The 20578-nt window shown below is 34.6% G+C and overlaps 1 protein-coding gene across 2 annotated transcripts in view; it reads right to left on the bottom strand.

Annotated features, from left to right (window-relative positions):
* Positions 1-14595: 14595 nt before the first annotated feature.
* LOC147072012 (uncharacterized) overlaps positions 14596-20578 on the bottom strand; it is a 28634-nt gene continuing 22651 nt past the window's right edge. Inside the window, exons 3-6 of one of the 2 annotated variants that reach the window (XM_085946546.1) lie at positions 18359-18576; positions 17308-17686; positions 15846-16139; positions 14596-14888 (exon numbers count right to left, since the gene is read on the bottom strand). In XM_085946546.1, the coding sequence (XP_085802672.1) occupies positions 14744-14888; positions 15846-16139; positions 17308-17686; positions 18359-18576 (1036 nt within the window). In that variant the 3' untranslated portion in view covers positions 14596-14743. The remainder of the gene's footprint in view (positions 14889-15845; positions 16140-17307; positions 17687-18358; positions 18577-20578) is intronic. The other variant, XM_085946547.1, reaches the window with a different exon arrangement.

The following is a 20578-nucleotide window of genomic DNA, read 5'->3' as shown; positions in this document are numbered from 1 at the left end:
AAGTGGCTGAAGAGAGAAATGTACGTGTGAACGAAATTTTTCGGGTAAGGGTTGATTGTTATGTTTGCACTAAAGTAGAATCGTGATGTTTATTTTCCATCAGTGTTATTTTTTCGTACGTATAACTTTTAAAATCTATTTCACTGAGTGGGTACCAACCTGCTTTATAATACTAGCTTATTCATTCAAGCAACGGTGATTTTCCTTGAAGTACAACACCTATGAAACATTTGCTTCATCAAAAAGACCCAAAAAGTTAAAACGATACTAGATAGGTAGTACCTAAATAGGTAAGTATGTATTTTTTATAATTTAGGAATTTGATATATAAGAAACTCTTATTGTACTATCTTACTTTATTTTTATTAATCAGTGGAGACTAATCGTTCAGGCAAAATTTCGGAAGAGGATTTATCTCTACACAGTACCTGCTCATAATTTATGAGTAGCTACATATCGTCCAATTTAGTATTTTTTAAGCCATTTGTATAATTTATTACGTACCTACCCATCTATAAATAAGAAATAAAGCTAAATAATTAACATTCATTATGGCCCAGCGACTACCCCTTAGGGTTAAAATGTTGAATCCCCGGTCTGGAAAAAACTTACATGTTATTTTTCAATGCATGTTTGGACCCAGAGTATGGACCATAGGTTCAGCAAGTGATTAACATCAATTTTCTGTAAAAGAAACCTCTCCGTGAGGCGGGCCAAATCCACACAGGATAGTAGAGCCAATTAAAAATAAATTAAAACTTAAAGGTAAAAGTTAAAACTTACGAATTGTATAGGTGAATGGAATATTACCTTAGAAACTATTATCGCATCACATATGTTGCAAAAGTCATGAACTTGATAATGCAAAAGTGAAGTAACTGAAAGCATGACAATATAATGTAGAGTAGATATAAACCAAATATTATGATTTTAATTTAGAAACTCTATCTGTCCTGACAAAATGAAGACTTTAAACCCTAATATATCAAAAATATGTCTATTGCACATGCTTGGTTTTACACTCACGGTGCGAATGATCATATTTGCTCCGACTACCTAGAAGTTGAGGGTCGAAATTTTTGAGAATTCTCTTTTCACGAATCACGAAATCATCAATGATATTCTGGAGTAATCAAGAAATTGTTACTAGGCTAAGCGGTCGACCGCAATTGGAATTTTAAAAAATCGCAGGTATAAAAAAGCTGTCGACTTGACCGGAAGAGCTAAAAATGCAAGAAGTAATTTTTATATTACTGAAGAGTTCTCGAGAAATCAAGAAACCATTCTCTATTTCTCGAGAAGAAAAAATATTTTTCTGATTTTCTGAGATATAAAAAAGTCAAGAAATCACAAGCTCTACTTCTAGTCGAATTTTTATCAAGAATGGTTGTCAGTCTTTCTCCCAATACACTGTGACATCGCTCTGGATTACAAGTTTAGTATACTTATATTTATATGCGATTTTTAACAGATGTGGGATTTTACGACATGACTTCAGGACTTCCATGCAGACTTCCCGCTGCATGACTTCAGGGTCTAGCGATCTGCATTTACTCCACCGCAGGGCAAAATATTTAGTATTTATTTTGAAAAACACTTCTGAGAAAATATATTATAAGCAATAGAAAAAATCTTTTTTGAAAAAGTATGACACCCCGGCAGGGAATTCAAAATAGATTTTCTCTATTGGTTATACCTAATATATTTTCTCAGAAGTGTTTTTCAAAATGATGTATGTTCAATTCTAAATGTCTTGTCATAATCGCATGATAATTGATTTATATGAAGGTTTTGTGCGTATATATTAATATATTATATAATAGCCACGTTTTCCTTCAGTAGAAATCCCGCCTTTCCGGTCGAGCTGCGCATCTGTTTGCCTCGCGCCGACATTTTTCCGTTCATTTCGTAAGTTCGTGCGGAGCTTTAACACACTAACGAACGAAACATTATAATGCTAATAAATAATTAATCTAATTTTACACTAAAATTAATTATTTATTTAGAAAAATGAGTATTATGGAATACAGAAATTGGCCAATGCGCCACATTACATAATAAAATACAACATATAAAAATGATTTAATTACAAATACCGATAATATTTCCAACTGATATAACAATAAAGTAGAAGAAATTGTACTTATATAATAATATTATTTCATTTGAGCCTAAATGAAGAGACCATAATATATCTCTACTTAGACACTAGGTCGCAATAACCAATCAGCCCGATTGAAGGTATGATGACGCCATTGAATAAAATGTTTGTCTGCAGTGGCATCCCGTGAGAGTTGGCAAGTCATGCGTTGCTTAGGGGCGGCAAATTAGAAAAAACGAATATGACAATCACAGCTTTTGAAAGCTTTTAGGTGGATGATACGGTCGCTTCGTTAGAAAGTACCGTCATCATAGTTTTAAAAAATTACAAGGAAGCTTCCAAGTTTGTCAGAGCCTCAGACATCCATGTTTACATACATCATGTATATTTAGTAGAAATGCTCCAATTCTCGGTAGGTAATTAATATGTATGTATTTTTTTTCAAAAAATTGATTGCATTTGCTTAAAATTGAAAATGAAAGATGACGGTGTTGGCTAGGGACGCCACTGCTTCTCTGTAAGCTACCCCGCAAAACTACTTTCCATTAATGTGAGAGCTGAAAACTAAAATGGTGGTAACTGAGTGTGTTAAAAATGCTCAATGAAAAAAAGGTCAAAGACAATTGGGAAGGAAAACACTTCCCGCATTAAAACAATTGCGCGGGAATGCGCGTGAAATGAGCGCGCTTCGAGCGGCCATTTTCTTTTGTTTCAGTGATACCAACATTACCCACCACCCATTACCAAAATCATTGTCAGATGACTATTGTACGCGTCGGAACGCGGAATCGATACGCCTGATTTAAATATCATTTGTAGGGCAGTGTTTTTTATCAGTATATTTTAACCATTGTCATGGCATACCCATAGTTGTTATTTTTTACTTGTTGAGTAAAAACACCCTATCTAGCACCCATAATTTTGTTATATAAAAGAGTTATGTTTACTATCTATTAATACCTGGTAGGGAAATGTAATTAGAGGGGAACATTTTCGAAATAATATCCATAACAATATTGATCTTCGTTCTTAAGAGCATACTTCAGTGAAACGGCAAATAATTTTCAACAATAGGTGGGACGAAATTTCGGACTCGTTGCCGATTGGAGAGCGATAGTCGAGCTGTGAGCACGTCAATTTGTTTTGTGATGGCGTCGGAGGAATATATTCTTAAATCGTGTAAAGATGACTAAAAAACGTTACGCATTTACTAGAAAAAGAAAACATGTCAATGAATATATTATTATTATTATTACTAATATAACAATAAACATAACAATAAATGGACGTATGTTGAATTTTTATGACAAATTATGTTTTGTTCTGCACGCGTCGTTTGCACAATCTGCGCCTTAAGAATACACTACTACAATTAAGTAGTACCTACTACCTACCTACCTACCTCTCGCTGTTATCTTATATATGTGCTGGATATATTATGATTATTCTTTCGTAATGTCATTTCTTCAATATTGAAGACTATTTTTTGAAAATTAGTTTCTAAATCTGTCCGAGTGTGTAAATGTCCGGATACGTAGGTACGTTTTATACTGTTGTAGTGACACTTTTAGTAGGATTTTCGCTAGCCATTGTGTCAATCCGGAAAAGAAAACAATGGTGACTTGTATGAAAATAAAGTGACAACTAACACTTGTTCATAGCTCCGTATTTTAAAATTGATACCTACTTATAAGTATAGGTAGATACTTAAAAAAACAAAAACTATAGTTACCGGTTGATGCTCAATTTAAATCAATTAAATTTTAATGGATCAGAGAAACGTTTAGAGGTGCAATTGTCGATAACATTTTAGTAGAATAATATATTACAATGTAGGTATTAAAAGATATTCATATATGTGTCGCTAGATTTCAAAATCAGCCAAGTCCATAATAGATGAATAGGAGAAAAATAGCTTTTTGTTTTCTCAAATACACAGTCACAAGGGTGAAAGTTTTTATTATTTCGAGTATAGGATATTTAAAATTAATAAATTCCACATTTTAATAATGCAGAAATGTTAGAAAGTAGTAGTTCTTCAGCAATTCACAAAAAAAGTCAAAAATACCTAAACGTAGACTTGGCTGATTTTGAAATGTAGCGTAAGTTAATGGCGCCACTAAACCACAGCCGTCCAGCACCACACCCAGTCATAATCGGGCGTTCACAAGACCCAACGTCTGGCATGAAGCATGATTTTTTTATGACTGGGAATATTCAAAATTACGGTCATACTCTGAAGTATGCTTTCCCTGGATTCAAAGGAGCTTAAATTAAGAGTACCTATGCGTAGACTGTAGGTATAGGTAAATTTCATTAGTCACAAAAGCTTATTCAAAACTGTCGATAAATTTAAGTGAAAGGATCTTTATGTTGGCATTATGACGCCGTAAATATTCTAAATGCAACAAAACAAATTATTGGCCTTTGTAGCAACCGGACGGTCCGATGAGCCTAACAGCTGGTTGACTCGATTTGAGTATCTGTTCATTTTCTGTAGTTAGTCATTTTAAGACATTCTCAAAAGATGTGCAGGGTTACAAGCCATCCTAACACAATCACCTATTGAGGGTTCCACCCCAAAATTAGGAGGTTTTGACCGCCTTCCTATCCTATCTTCGGTACATGCAAAAAAATGACGGACCAATGAATTGATTAATTTCCTCTTAATCTCTAAAACCAAATCGACGATAACCCTGTTTTTTTTTTTTTTAAATAATATTTGGAAACCGTCTACTTATAATCATTAATAAAAAGGTTAGTTTTTAAAGAACTTTGCATAAAGATCCCATATTTGTAGTAGTAGTGGGCCACCTTAAGTGTTAGGAGATATCTTCGTCTTTTTATTATTTCATCTGTCACGACCCAGCATTGAGGCATAAGGAAAGAAACAGTTCGCGCCACTTCCCTCGGTCCATCACCAACTCTCGCGCCTCGCCAGGCGCCAGACCTACAGCGCGTATATCGCTTTTATAGCACCGCTGCATGGTGAGGGAGGGCAACGGAACCCTTGAGGATGTGCACTCTCTGGCGGTATCCGGAACACATGTCCCAGTCACGCAAAGCGTCTCTTTGTGATGGCTGAGGCTGCCGTGTCCGCTCACGAATTAGAGTGTTTGTAACGCAGTCGTACCAATGTACCCCTAAGATTCAACGGATACATCGATTCTCAAAGCTCAAAAGCCAAGCCCTTTGAAGCTTAGTAAGATGCCATGTCTCACAGCCATACAGGGATACAAGTAACACCAATGACATTATTAATGGACGACGCACTCAGTACAGTAGCTAGCAAGTAATTTCGCCCATAGTGACATTCGCACGTGCATGGGTAGACGTCACGTAATATCCATTATGCGATATCACGCATCGGGAATTTATAGCAATATCACCTTTATTGTAACGGCGTTAGAACAGTGTTTCTAGTATCAATGTTCGTTTGAGCGAACATGTTCGAACCGAACCATTTGGCAGACCCGACAAAAAGTTTTGGGAATTTATAGCAATATCACCTTTATTGTAATGGCGTTAGAACAGATTATGCCATTCGGCAGACCCGACAAATAAAGTGAGTGTTATTTTTTTTCCAGATGCTTCGTCCATATTATTGTCATTGAGTAGCACGCACGCGTTGAACAAACGACATTTGGTCATCACAGAATACAGCCTTGACCTCCATGCGACTCCAAGTTGGCTGAATGCAGACCCCGACATACCCATGCGGATTCTAAGCTCACTGGAAATACCATCATCGTAGCCAACCGTGGCACCTAAGTATTTGAAAATATACATGTTAAATATTACAGTTTTTTCATATGCATTATTTTATTCATTTGTTTCATGGAAAATCCATAATGCATAATTTTACCGTCATTTGTATAATATGAATGTTTACCAATACAAAGTATGTCAAACCATTGTATGATTGAGTGAATGGAATACATTATAGGTACTTATGTAAGCTCTTTGATTACATTGCAGTATGCACATACCTTCAATAATTGCCTGTTGTTGTATTTTATAATTACATACCGCTGTTTTAGATGTTATCAGTATTTTTTTTACATGCGATCTGTCAAAAGAGTGCCGCGAATAAACAATGCTATCATGTTATGTTTTAAAACTTCAGAGGCAAATAAATTGTAACTTTTCCCGTTGTTGGTTTTTCCGTATGCAAACAGAGCATAAATTATTATTTCATGTTAATAATCGACTCGCTTTTTGCTAATTACAATATTTCATGCAAATGCACTGTATGGGGGCGGTTCATTATCATACTGAGTAGATTATAATAATTTTATTATTATTCATTAACACGAACGTATTAAAGGCACGAAGTCATAATATGGATTTAATATCCACGTTTGCTGCTACCGCTAATTAACAATATTTGGTTGTGACGTAATATCGCAATATCATCTGCATAAGAAATCGATATATTTTTTTTAATTCGTAAAAATTCCAAGTAATATCCTATTAAAGTGTCTTGTTGACTTTCACAGCACTGGGCGACAGATTTTAGGGAGCGGCAAAATAATAGTAAAACATTATAATAATAATATAATAGGTCGTCCCCGTAGAACAGAACAAGCCTAACTGATTTATTGTGAAAATACTTTTATTGTACTATAAAATTCTTTTTTTTGATTCTCTATAATATGGAGTTCGAACAAGCGTATCTGAATTATGAACATAAGAAATGTTATCAGCATAGATCCTTCCAAGCTTAATTTCAATCTTTTTAAGGGCGGACATGCTCAGCGTAGGTCAAAATAGAGCTTTTATTGCATTTTCAAACCATGATTCTGGACATTCCTTGAACGTTGTAGGTAATATATTTATATAATTTTGAAGCCTTGTTATCCTTTATATTTATTTTAAACATTTGATGACTGCAAAAAGTATTTTAATTACATAAAACAGTGTTCTTTTAAACCTCTCGCTCTAATGTTTTAGAATATAGTCATATTTCAGTACATGAATGTGCAGCGGTGTTAAAATTTTTTACTTTTATTAATTTTTAAATGCATTTATAAATTTGCATTCGCCTTTTTTGGTAGAGTGATGAATGTCGATTTCAATCAATCATCGGGAATTATGCCCGTTTCGTAAATTTTAATAAACAAATCAACGAAAATTTCTAATTGATCTTCTTCTAATAATTTTATCATTTCGCTGTAAATATTATCAGGGCTGACAGCTTTTTTAGAATTTCGTATTGCGTTTATATTTCTGCCCTATTTATGCATGGGGCTTGTTCACATTCATTAAAAGTATAGCCAATAGGTCCCCTATCATCATCAAACAGATTTTCAATATATGTCTTCCAACGAGTCAGCTTCTTTTCTATATCTAATATTATACGCCCATCTTCGTCTCTCAAGACGAGAAAGCATTCGATACTGTTAGACATCCTAAACTTCTCGAACTCTTACAGGAGAAAGGCATCGATGCAAGAGACATTCAACTGATAGCTTACTTATATTGCAATCAAACAGCGAATATAAAGATTGAAAACGAAATCAGTGGAGAGGTAAAAAATCGTTGCGGTGTAAGACAGGGGTGTATATTGTCACCTTTGCTATTTAACATGTACTCGGAAGCTATTTTCAAGGAAGCCTTACAAGGTGAATCGGTGGGTATTATGGTTAATGGCAAACATATTAACAATATACGATATGCCGGTAATACTGTGCTGATTGCTGATAGTTTAAAGAGTTTACATCATCTGGTAGAAAAGGTTAATGAGGTCAGTAATTCTTATGGCTTAAAAATTAACCTCAAGAAAACAAAACTATTACTAGTATCATAAACAGCGACACCAGACACCAACACAAACTTTGTCATTAACAGCGAACCAATCGAACGTGTGACCCATTATAAATATTTAGGTACATGGGTCAATGAGAAATGGGACCAGTCTCAGGAAATAAAAACTAGAATTGAGATCGCAAAGAGCGCCTTTCTCAAAATGAGACGCCTCCTTAGCAATCGAGATCTTAACCTAGGTCTGAGACTGCGTATGGTACGTTGTTATGTGCTCTCAATTCTTTTCTATGGTATGGAAATATGGACGCTAATCCAAGAGATGTTACGGAGACTTGAAGCTTTCGAGATGTGGCTGTATAGACGCATCCTCAAAATTCCTTGGACTGACCGGGTGACAAATGTTGAAGTTCTCAATCGAATGGGGAAGGACCGAGAAGTTCTACGTAGTATCAAAACCAGGAAACTACAATACCTCGGCCACATTATGAGAGGACAAAAATACAGCATTCCCCAACTTGTCATTCAAGGAAAGATCAATGGGAAGCGTAGCAGAGGACGGCGCCGCATTTCGTGGCTTAAGAACCTCCGTGATTGGTACGAGTGCAGCTCCACCGAACTGTTCCAGGTAGCAGACGACAAAGATAAGATCGCCTTAGTGGTGGCCGACCTCCGCTAAGGGATGGCACAATAAGAAGAAGATAGATAAATATAGGATACAACATATTATTTTTTAAGAACACTGATGAATATAACGATGTATAAATAATGTGTCTATATAAATAATAAATAAGCTAAATTGGATGTTTCAAAGAAAACTTCTGTAAAATATTTCAAATGTGAGTTAGAATAGTTCTGCATTGTTAATAAAAATACCGAAAATTCTTCTCTCAAAGTGTCAATAACAGGTCACTATATTAACGAGAAATAATATTTGAAGGGAAACCTTTCTCCTGATTAATATGTTTCTCTGTTTAAGTTTAAAGATTTTATATTAATAATATGATGTAATGTTTTTTAGACTTTGATTTAGATGAAATTAGGTATTTCAAGTTTTTTCCTTTTTATTTGTGCCGGGGGCGGGAGGGTGAATTTAAACAGTAGAATGCAAGCATAACTACATAAAATAGATTAATACATAACCATGGCGGTTGGTTGATGTCAAAGTTGATGTAAAAGATACAGTACGAAAATATTATTTTATACCTACAAAGTTTTTCTCTTGTATTTTATTGGTCTAATATTATAAATTGGTTTATCTTTCAATATTAAAACTGTAATTAAATATGTGATTAAATATCTATGATTGTAATTTTATATTAGGTAGGTGGGTATCTTAGATATACCTTATAGTCAGTTTAAATTTGAATGACACAATAAATACCCATAATCAAATAGTAAAACATATCTCCAAACACCGTCAGCAGCTACAATATAAATCCTTGGTAGCCTCCGCATAGTTGAGTCCGGTTGACAGATTCACAAGGGAAACTGTTCCTAACGCGGTCAGAGGACAATCGTAGAGGGGTACTGGAGGAATCCGTTTTTTGGACCACCGAGACAAGACCCGCCAGTAAGTCTAACTTTTCGATTGCTCAACAACAAATACTTGGTCACACTTCGTTAAGCAGATCCTCTCGCGAGTCGTGCTCTAGAATGAATGAATGGATTTGGACCTCCGATGTAGATTGCTTCTGAAACTTTTTTTACTGGAGGTACTTACTACTCGTATTTATAATAATATGTAATTTATCGCCATATATGACAGTAGGTACGTAAGTAGATAACAATTTAATTAATTATCGGGATGATAGTTTCGAAGGGTTTCTAGTTTGACTTTTGAGTCTTCGGATAGAAGATTTATTAGTAGTATTATATTATATACCTATATGGCTGGGACATGTGTTTCGGATGCCGCCAAAGAGTGCGACACTTCATACCGTCGTCGTGGTCAGCCTTCCCTCACCCTGCAGCGGTGCTACAAAAGCGATCTACGCGCTGCAGGTCTGGTATGGCGGGAGGCGAAAGAGTTGGCAATGGACCGAGGGAAGTGGTGCGAACTTGTGCTTGCCCTATGCCCCAACACTGGGTCGTGACAGGGTGGAAGAAGAAAGAAGAATAATTATATACTTATAAGTACCTAAGTGAAATGTAAGCATCTCAACTTGATTTGATTTTTGCACGGCACATAGTCAGTGCCAACAAAAGTTATATATATATATATGTATTGCCTATGGACCTAATAATATTATTATTATTTTCTTGAAAAAAAATATAAAATATATAAAAACAGATTTGAAACGATAGTAGGGAGTGGTGACCCACTAAAATTATCCCCTAAATACCCTTAAATCTATCAAATTAATTCTATAAATATATCTAAGAAGGACTCTTTCTCTCGTATTGTTCTATACGCAATATCATTTTTGAGATTGTAAATTTCATACGATACATTACAAATATACAAACATAAATCTTTCATAGATAATATGATAGACAATAATTTTCACGAAAAACCACTTTGTTGAAAACATAATTGGAAAGCAAAAAAAGATCTCTCATTTTATTCAGGGTGCATAATCACAACTACGCATTAAAATAAATCTGATTAGTGCCTCAAAAAGGTTCCAAAACCCAGTTCCTATGGCGTCGATGTAGATATTTGAAATTCATATCGCGAAACACTGTTTCAGAAGCATTCCGTGAAAATGGCGGTCATTGAAACGCTTCCTCAAAAGGATTGGATAAACATTCTTTCATGGGACGATAAAAAAGACAGATTTTTTATTGAAAATTTAAGCGGCCTCTTTACAAACCAACATATCTAAAATAAACACATTATTTCTATTTTTTAACGCCTCAATAAATTCCCACTGTATTTTTTTCTAAAAGGACCCTAAGACCACGACTACATATTTTCCTAATTTAGTCTCGTCAAGTTAACTTAGGTAGACGATCTATCTATCTATATATAGAAAGTATACCATGATAGACCGTTGATATTCTTAATTTGGATTTGTTTTTTTTTCTATATTAGGTAAGTAAAAGAAATCTATAGTAGCTAATTATTTCATCGTCAATCCTGCGTAGATTTTTAAAGGTTTTGTCATAATTTTTAAGTCAATAAAAACTTAAAAGCGTACTTCAGTGAAACCGCAAATAATTTTCAACAGAAATTTGGCACTCGTCGCCAATCGGAGACCGAAAGTTGAGGTGTGCGAACGTCGATTTGTTTTGTCATGGCGTCGGATGAATATATTCTTAAATCGTGTAAAGATGACTAAAAAACTTATGTACTTGAAAAAGAAAACATGTCAATGAATATACTATTATTATTAGTAATATAACAATAAACATAACATTAAATGGACGCATGTTGAATTTTAATGACAAATTATATTTCGTTCGCCACGCGCCATTTGCACAATCCGCGCATCGCCTAGCCACGACCTTTTTAGACCATGCCTCAACTGAAGTATAGCCTTAATGCAACTTAAAATCTCAATTTGGCACCTACTTGTTGTTATATTATTATTTTTCACTAACTACTAATCGTTGAGTTGTATATTCGAATCCAACGTACTTTATTGGTGTGCATACAACAAGTTTGTAAGAAAAGTGTATGAAAATATGAATATTTATCAGAATTTAAAATATTTGAAGACAATAATTAATAGGATGACATACTAAGACTGTTTTATCATATATTGTGTTGCTACATTTATTTTATCAAAAATGTCGGTTTTATCTCGAATAATATAATAATTGTTCATTCAAGAATTAGGTGAGCTCGTTATTGAGTGTTGACGGACGTATGAGCGATTCACGTGGCTCGGATATATTATGCTACGGCATGTTCAGAAAATTGTACGTATGCAGTTGGCCGTATCACAGTTTACTCCGAGCTGTAATATCGAAACCGATGACCGTATAGTATTGAAATCAAATTCACATTTAAATAAAACACTTTAAAAATACGTAATAAAAACCGCCGGAATACAAAGGAAAGAAAGAAGAAAATAGGTAGGTAAATAGAAATATAATCATTTCGTAGATATTTATATAAAATTCTGAATGATTAAAAAGTAGGTTAGGTTAGGTTAGCAAGTAGGTGCTCAAAATTATCAAGTTATCTTATCAAATTAATGATCGTATTGATGAATCTAATAAATGGTAACATTGCTCCACAAACAGCGCGTCATTAATTGATCTCATTGCTACATGGTCTTCTTTTTTCAGTACGACAGTACTCGGTGAATTTTGATATGGCGAAATCTAAAACGTGCAAGTCGTAAATCCAAAACTTGCTTTTCATCCGGGGGGTTAAGATTCGATTATCGGTAAGGTTACAATATATTTATATGATTTTATCAAAGCTTGAGTGTTTGTGATTGTTTCACTTCTATTATTACAGTGCTGTTTCACTACACTGTTGTAGTGCTAACAAGAATATACTTTTATAGATGAGACATACTATTCCAAGGTCATCAGGATGTAGCAAACGTAGACCTGGTTGAACTCGTACAAGATGGAGGGATAGTGTTGAGTTAGATTTGACCTTGGGTGTCCTAAACTAAAACTATAAGAGAAGGCCAAGGCCCACATAGGGTTGTAGCACGAGGAAGATATATATATTCCTGTAGCCTACCCTTTCTTGCCTTGCAAGCGATACTACAAAAGCAATCTGTGTATTGCAGGTCACACATGGTAGAAGATGCGGGATAAGATGAAGTACCTAAGACGTAAGTCTGTTAAAATTAAGGCTATACTTCAGCTGGGGCACGGTCTAAAACGATCGTGACTACGCGACGCGAAGATTGTGCAAACGACGCCTGCAGAACAAAACATAATTTGTCATAAAAATTCAACATGCGTCCATTTCATGTTCTGTTTATTGTTCTATTAGTAACAATAATAATATATTCATTGACATGTTTTCTTTTTCAAGTAAATGGGTAACGTTTTTTAGTCATCTTTACACGATTTAAGAATTAATACCCCCGTCGCCATCACGAAACAAATTGACGTGTTCACAGCTCGACTTTCACTCTCCGATTGCCAGTGAGTCCAAAATTTCGTCGCACCTATAGTTGAAAATTATTTACCGTTTCACTGAAGTATGTTCTTAAGTAAATACTCATTAAACATCATTATTCATTCAAATAATTAAAAACCGTAAGTAGCTTAGGATCTACATGGAATTAGATACTACGTGGTAGGGCCAGGCACGCACTGCCCGAATTTCGGCCGCGATTTGGTCGCGTCGAATCGCCATTTAGGCGGTTACGTCTTGTCGGACGTGACGACTATTACCAGCGCTAAGCGAAGACATTCCGAGCTCCGCGGATCAATCGCCGGAACGGATTGCAAAGGCCGCCCGCTTTGGGGAGCACTCTGCAATTGGTATTTCTGTGATTTGTTTCCGGGAGAAAAATAACAGGGGTAAATGACATCGGAGGAGGTACGTATTAACGTATACGATGGCAGTTGACATTAAATAGATATTAGCCCATGTATATTCATATTATTCATCTACAATCTATATAATGTACTTCACTAAACCCCTAATAAAGTGTGCATTGCCTGTCATATTACACGTAAAAATATAATAGTTACCAATGTCCAGGGATTGTGTTCGACTGTTAATTAAAACTACACCATCTCAGACAGATGATTGCAAGTGATTGAAAAATGAATTATACATAATATTTTCATTAGTTTGATTATTTAAAAAAAAAAAAACTGTTATTCTTCTTACCCGTTGAGATTTCATGTCGTGACCTTAATTTTTTTTCTCGTCTGGCAGTTGTATTTACCACAGTTCGCCTCTACCACTGACGTTATTTAGTGCCACGCATAGAATTACATTTGTTAGTGGAAAACCCTTGATTTGATTTGCTTGCTTACAAGGGGTAGTTACTTACTGTATGTCTATTCTATACACAAGGCGGCTATCGACGGCTAAAGTGATAAATATTATCAATTTTTACAATAAGTTAATCGCTTAAACTGTCAAAACAGTCTATCTCGCTCTAAAAGTTAATACAGGCAAGAGATGGGCTGTTAAAACATAGCACCTTTTGACGTTTAGATGGTTAACTTATTGTACCGATTAACCGCATGAATACATACATAATATGATAAACTATCGTCGATAGCCGCCTTGTGTATAAAATAGACCAGCTGGTGGTTTCGACAATGATCAAATATAAAAATGCAGTAGGTACCTATATAAATAATTCTAGGATATAGGTACTCTTAAAAGTCGATGCCTCGGATTCTGGCTTCTTCTCTTATTATATCTCACAAAGAAACCAAAAATTAGTAACCAATTATTATTATTAGTAGGCCCATAAAGTTTGTCTCTTCATCTGTATCATATTATTGAATTTTTTTTTTCGACCATGTCCGATCCTTATAGGATCATATGGGCTTCCACAGAGTACCTAGAGGTTTGTATTAACAGATTTTGTTTTTTACGAGAAATGGATGTCAGCAACTTGCTTAACCTATTAGTCCATACCCTGACTCACACACAAATTTAAAAACAATATGTTTACTTGCCAGACCCAGGATTCGAACCTGGGACCCACGGCTTTATGGTCCAACGCTTAAACCGCGCGGCCACCGTGGGTGGCACTCGGCATTATTTATTAATCTCTTTGCCAGTGAATTTGTATCGCGTACATTATTTAAAGAAATTATTCGGATAGATTAAATTAAAACAAAACACTATTAATATGTCTGTTGTTTAATAAAAAAAATACATAAGTAGGTATTAAGATTGTTATAATTTATAAAATATGATCAAATCAAATTGATTCAATCCGTTACGTTGGTTTAAACTTTAAATCTAATTAAGAAGCAGTTGTTTTAGTACTACGTCAATGTTCTTGTAGTTAATATTTTCTGAGACGTTGATGTAGAAGTCCTGTTGAGCTGATTTCGGTATGCAGTGCGAAGTTGGGCACCTTCTTGCTCAGTAGGTTTCTTGCATTCATTCGACGGCATTAATTGTCTTCCACTAAAAAAAAACAGTTAAATTAATTATTATTGTCATTAATTTTGCATTAAGTACCTGATAATTTCTCCATAGTTTTGATATTTTGAATTATGTACACAGGTATAACGCATTCTTTATGGTTTTAATAATCAGTAAATATTTCAGTCAGTGACGCTCAGTAGGTATATTTTACATGGGTTTCATGACAACATAATATTATTATTATGATTAATTCCTCATTTAAAACAATCAATTATTTAACTGACTTTATCAAACTTTATAGTAAATTAAGTAAACTTCATTACTCTTTTTTGTATGATAATTTTAGTTGTTCTATGAAAAATATGGTTTTATGGATATAAAAAGGTAGATTATGTAATACTGCCCCCTTTCATATTTAGTTTCAAAATGTCTACAAAATCATTAGGTACCTACATACTATATTATTGGACTATCTTAAACAGACAAATAAAACAAAAATCTTTAAATTGATAGACACACACCATCTACTGAGAATTGGAAAATATCCACGAAACCTACTCTCTTAACAGTGGTGGTTTTTAAGTGCGTGGAGGCCTGTGACGCTGACAGGTATGTAGGCACCATTGTAAAAAATGTTTGTAAATAAACCGCCATAACAATATATTGTATTACAATTATTGGTATTGCAATACAATAATAGCTATGTAGTAATGATTATTATTTATGCTTCGAATTATACCTAAACTAAGATGTCGATACTTTCTAATGAAGCTGAAACCACCGTCTGTTTAATCGAAATCCGCCACCACTCTCAAAAGTTCTAATATTTGTATTAATTTCTCCATTCACCTCCCTTTATAATGTGCCGCCTTGTGTAATGCATGGCCTGCCCACCCACATGGGACGTCACTGAACCTAACCTATTGTGACTATAAATATGTTAAAAATTGTGATTTTTATATTTTACGTGAGTAATAAATGAATATCAATACATACCTTGCCACAGGTTGTACCACAATACATATTGGCAGCTTTCCTTCGGAGAAATCTTTCACAAACGTCACAGTTCCTTTATTCAGCAGCCACTGGCTGATTGTATTGTAGCATGCGCATCTCCAGGGGTTGGGGACTATGGAGACTCTCTGTAGGCCTGGAAATCTAGCGGCCAGAGCCGGCGTATCCACCCAGCTGATCTCGTTAAACTCTATGCGAAGTAGTGTGAGCTTTGGTTGGTTTTGCGTGAAGGCATCAGAGCTGATGGTGCGAAGATTGTTGTACGATACGACCAGCCTGCAAATAAAATTAATTAATCAATAAAAGTTAGTAGGTTTGTAACTAAGTATAGTTGCATCTTAGTACATAGCTAAAATTATTTTTTTAAAAGTAAAGTTAAAAGTTTAAAAGTAAAGTTTTCTAAAGTTATTATTTTAATTTCATAATAAATTGTATTGTAAATCAAATCATTGTAACCCAAGTATGTACTTAATCAATAATCAAGATACCTCTAAAAAGGGAGCACATAAACTATGGGAAGAGAGTTACGTTTTGGATAATGCTTTAATTCTTGAGTGTGTACATATATAATAAACTTAAATAGGTGTTCAATAATATGTTATTACCAATAATTACGTCTGTATCATAATATGAATTATAGCGGTGGCGAGGGCGGAGGTGGGCTGTTAACCCAATGCTTACGGGCTGCACAAAATTGAATTTTTGCTAATTGCTTTTCAAATGCAAATTAATACGTTAATTAAAAAATTAATTAAAAGAGCCCGTAAGCATTGGGTTAAGATTCGACATAAATAGTGCACACTGAACTTTGTCAGTCACTTATTTTGTTTTCATTGAATTAACAATACATATTACAGATGGTGTGGATTATGCAGGGATTTACTGTCTTGTTCTGAAAATAATAATCATCGCTGTCATCCGACTCCGCACCAATATTTATTATCAAGTTTTCCATAATGTGTGTATTTTCCTAAATCACATGCCCTACAATAATCTTTGATTTTTATATCATATTCACAGCATTTTTTTCTATTTATTCGGAGTGTAATTATTAAGGAATAACCGATCAACGTTTTTATTTTACGTCATATCCGCCTCTGAATGGTGCTAATAGGTACGCCAGTTGTTTCGTTTGCCGATTTAACAATATTATGTTTCAAATTGTACTATTTTTTTATCACTTTTCAATACTCGGTCACATTAAAAACAATAATTTGTCGTGCTTGTCTTTTTATAGATTTTTTGTAATACCCCGATCGAGATGGGGTATGCATTGTAAAACTGTAAATATACTATTGTATCGTGTAAAACAGACTTTTCACACAGAGACGCAGCGTTTACACACCTACTGTATGCGCACAAAAGTAAGTATGCTTCTGCGCAGGTCCGTATTTAAGTTATTTAGCTATATTACTGCATCTAATAATTCATATGATTTAATTACCTGCTTAAATTAGGTACAGCTCCAAATAATTTATTTGGCAGTTGAACGAGCTTATTTTTTGATAAATCAAGAGCGAGCAGAGAATCCAGCCTTCCGAAGAGACCAGTCGGAAGCCGCGCGAGTTGATTTCCTGACAAATCCAAAGATCTCAATCCTGGAGTCTGCTGAAATATTCCAGCTGGTAAGGTTGTAAGAGCATTTGCTGAAAGATCCAGCACTTGGAGAGATCTAAGACCTTCGAGGCCACCATTGCTGATGGTTGCTATTGAATTCTTAGAGAGGTTGAGTTTCTTCAGGTCTTTTAGTAATGTGAAGTAGGGCACGTCCAAATTGGCGATTTCGTTCCTTGACAGGTTTAGGCGGGCCAAACCTTCAATGCCTGAAAATTATAAATACGTAGCATTATTTACCAGCGACGAGATACAAAATTTGATAATACATAATATTATGCAAAGCAAATAAAACAACTGATTGACTAAGTTTTAGTTGTTTAACTCTGAGTAACAGGGCTGACATTCTTTATAGGGGTTCTTGGGATCAAGGGACAGTAAGTTCTTGATTGTAAAACCGTTTCGCAACGCATTGCGTATGATGGTTACCCCAATGAACAAAGTGTGTTTTTGTTCTTATCATACTATAGGTACTATACTCACATCTTGTGCACGCGTTGTACAACGAGAGAAATAATATTATTAGACGCATTCTAAATTGTACCCGAAACTTTTTCCACCACATGCATTGAGCAAACAAGTTCCAACCTTTCTGTGGAACCCAGAAGACTCGTTCTTAAGTTAATGCTTTTCCCAGCATACGCGTTGAGCAAACAAAATAGGTATTTACTAACACTGTAATTTATAATACTGGTCAATAAATCAGTTCACTAAAATAGTGTTCATCCTGATATGACCATTCCCCTCACCAAAAATATTCCACCCCTTCTCGACCGCAATTCCCCAATATTCGCCAAATACCAAGAGAGCGGTTTGTTAGCACCTATGTTTACAAAATAATTAATCCATAAAGATAGATGCATTAATTTTAAGCAGCTTACCCAAGAACGAGTTACTCTCCAGAGTCTGCAGTCCAGACCTGGCGATGGTAAGATCAGTCAATGCAGGTAAGTGGGCGAATGCGGATGCTGGAAGAGTTTCCACACTTGAACCAATCAGCGAAAGAGATCTGATGATATCAGCGTCATCACCAAGTGACTCCACGCTGATGTCGTCCAAAGATACTCCTAGACATATGCTGGATGGAGGATTTGCTTCACTGAAATGATATATATATTTTATGTCATATTATGATTTAGTTACATTATTATTAGTAAGTCCTATTAAACGCGTACCTACTTATTGGAAGTCTTAAAACTTATTGTTACTTTTTGACGCATAATTTGACAATATTTTGTCAATTATTGTGATGCTTTTTCTCTTGATGGATTTTTATATGGCGATTGATGATTACTAGGCTTAGGATTTTTATGTATTTAAATATTTTTTTTGAGCGGCCCTACAACAAAATATCAAAAATATCTATCTGTTTCAAACAATTTTCAAATATTTAAGCCTTATTTGTTAGCACCTATTTTTAAATATTTTTGGATAATTACATATTTTTACATAAATACAAAATTTCAATGTTCCTGGACCAGGTGGAATAAAAATAAGTACAACATTAATTAAATAAAAATACTGGACTTCAAACGCTGCATATTAAAGCTCTTTTGGAAAATCCATCAGATGCCTCAGATGTTTCATTTTTTTCTACTTCACAAATAGTTTCGTTTACATACGCAATAATAACATCTGTAGAAGCGGAAAGAAGTTTTTCCATTGAGTATAAAAATTTGAAGATCAAATCATCAAAGATTCACTTCGGATAATATGAAGCATTATTTTATTATTTATTGTAATAAAGCGTTTTCTGTTTGTGAATAAATAATAAATTAAACTGTTCAAATATATAATATGATCTATTGTAATACTTAGGTAGGTATTTAAATTTTTAGCACATATTTATGAAATTTTAATTACATATTTTCCAATTATATCTACATATTTTAGGTACCTATTATTCATTTTTTAGCACCTAGTGATTACCAATAATTTTATGAGAATGTTATCATTATTTTCATTATTATCATTGTTAGCATGTACTGTGTAGATATAAAGTAGAAAATGTATTTTTAAATATATTATATGTTAGTTGTTTGCCAATAAATATATGCCTACATATATGCCTAACTATCTCATAAATAATAATATCTCTCAATTAATCCGCCGTTCTGAAGTCAATAATTTGACAGTTGTTTTGAATCGATCTGTCAAAAACATCCATCCCCCGCAGTGTGTTCACTAACAAAAACTATTTTTAATGCACACCAAAGTAAATATGTACCTACCGTAAAACAGGGTGAGATTAGACCACACATTCTCCCAACCTTTTACGAATTGTGATCCTATTGGCTAAGGGTGGAAATAGGCCGTTGAGGTTCAACATATAGTGAATACTAAACTTTGTCAATCATACTTATTTGTTTTCGTGCGTACTGACTGAGCGAGCAGCCGTAGACAACAGCAGCGTTGTCGCGAGGCAGCTTCGCCATAGAAAATATACTTAAAAGCTTCGCGAGACAAGTCAGTCAGTGCGCGACTCGCCCGAGGCAAATGCACATGCCGCCTCGCCGGAGCATTGCCACAACCGATCCAAACGTTCTCGGTTTATCGATGCTCAAAGGTGCTGCGCGCGGCTGCATTGCGTGACGTTACTTTTGTTGCGAGCTGCCTCGCGCAGCAAATTCCCGAGGTTGCTCGCTCAGTCAGTACGCGCCTATTGGTTAGTGTTTTTTTTTAAATTCATTTAGCCCTGCCTATACCAAATCATAGTTGATAAAGAAATATTCTTCTATCTATAAAATATCTAAAATGATGTATGGTTTAATGATATAATTTTAGATATGTTATATTAAATTTATATTTCAAACACTATCCACACTTTGTACACCAATAAATTAAAGTAAAGAAAATAGGTTTTTAGTATAATATAATTTTAACCTAAGACATATTATTTAAAGCGATGGTTGAAATGGTAACTCTTTAACCAACTTCAAAATTCGCCGTTCAGTTTTTGTTAATGCCAAACTCATGTCATTCTCAACATTTAATCTGTTTCTTGTTTTAGTTTTAAAATGAAAATCCACTCTCGCAGACATACGTAGTAAAATTAGAAAGTACCGCATCGTATAACAATTAACCGCTTCAACACATAAATA

Source organism: Rhyacophila brunnea, unplaced genomic scaffold, assembly GCF_057557595.1.
Source record: "Rhyacophila brunnea isolate RB1 unplaced genomic scaffold, BYU_Rbru_1.0 scaffold_2, whole genome shotgun sequence".
NCBI classification, from domain to species: domain Eukaryota; kingdom Metazoa; phylum Arthropoda; class Insecta; order Trichoptera; family Rhyacophilidae; genus Rhyacophila; species Rhyacophila brunnea.
The sequence above is the reverse complement of the archived record's forward strand: the minus strand, read 5'-3'. Positions and strand labels throughout refer to the sequence as shown.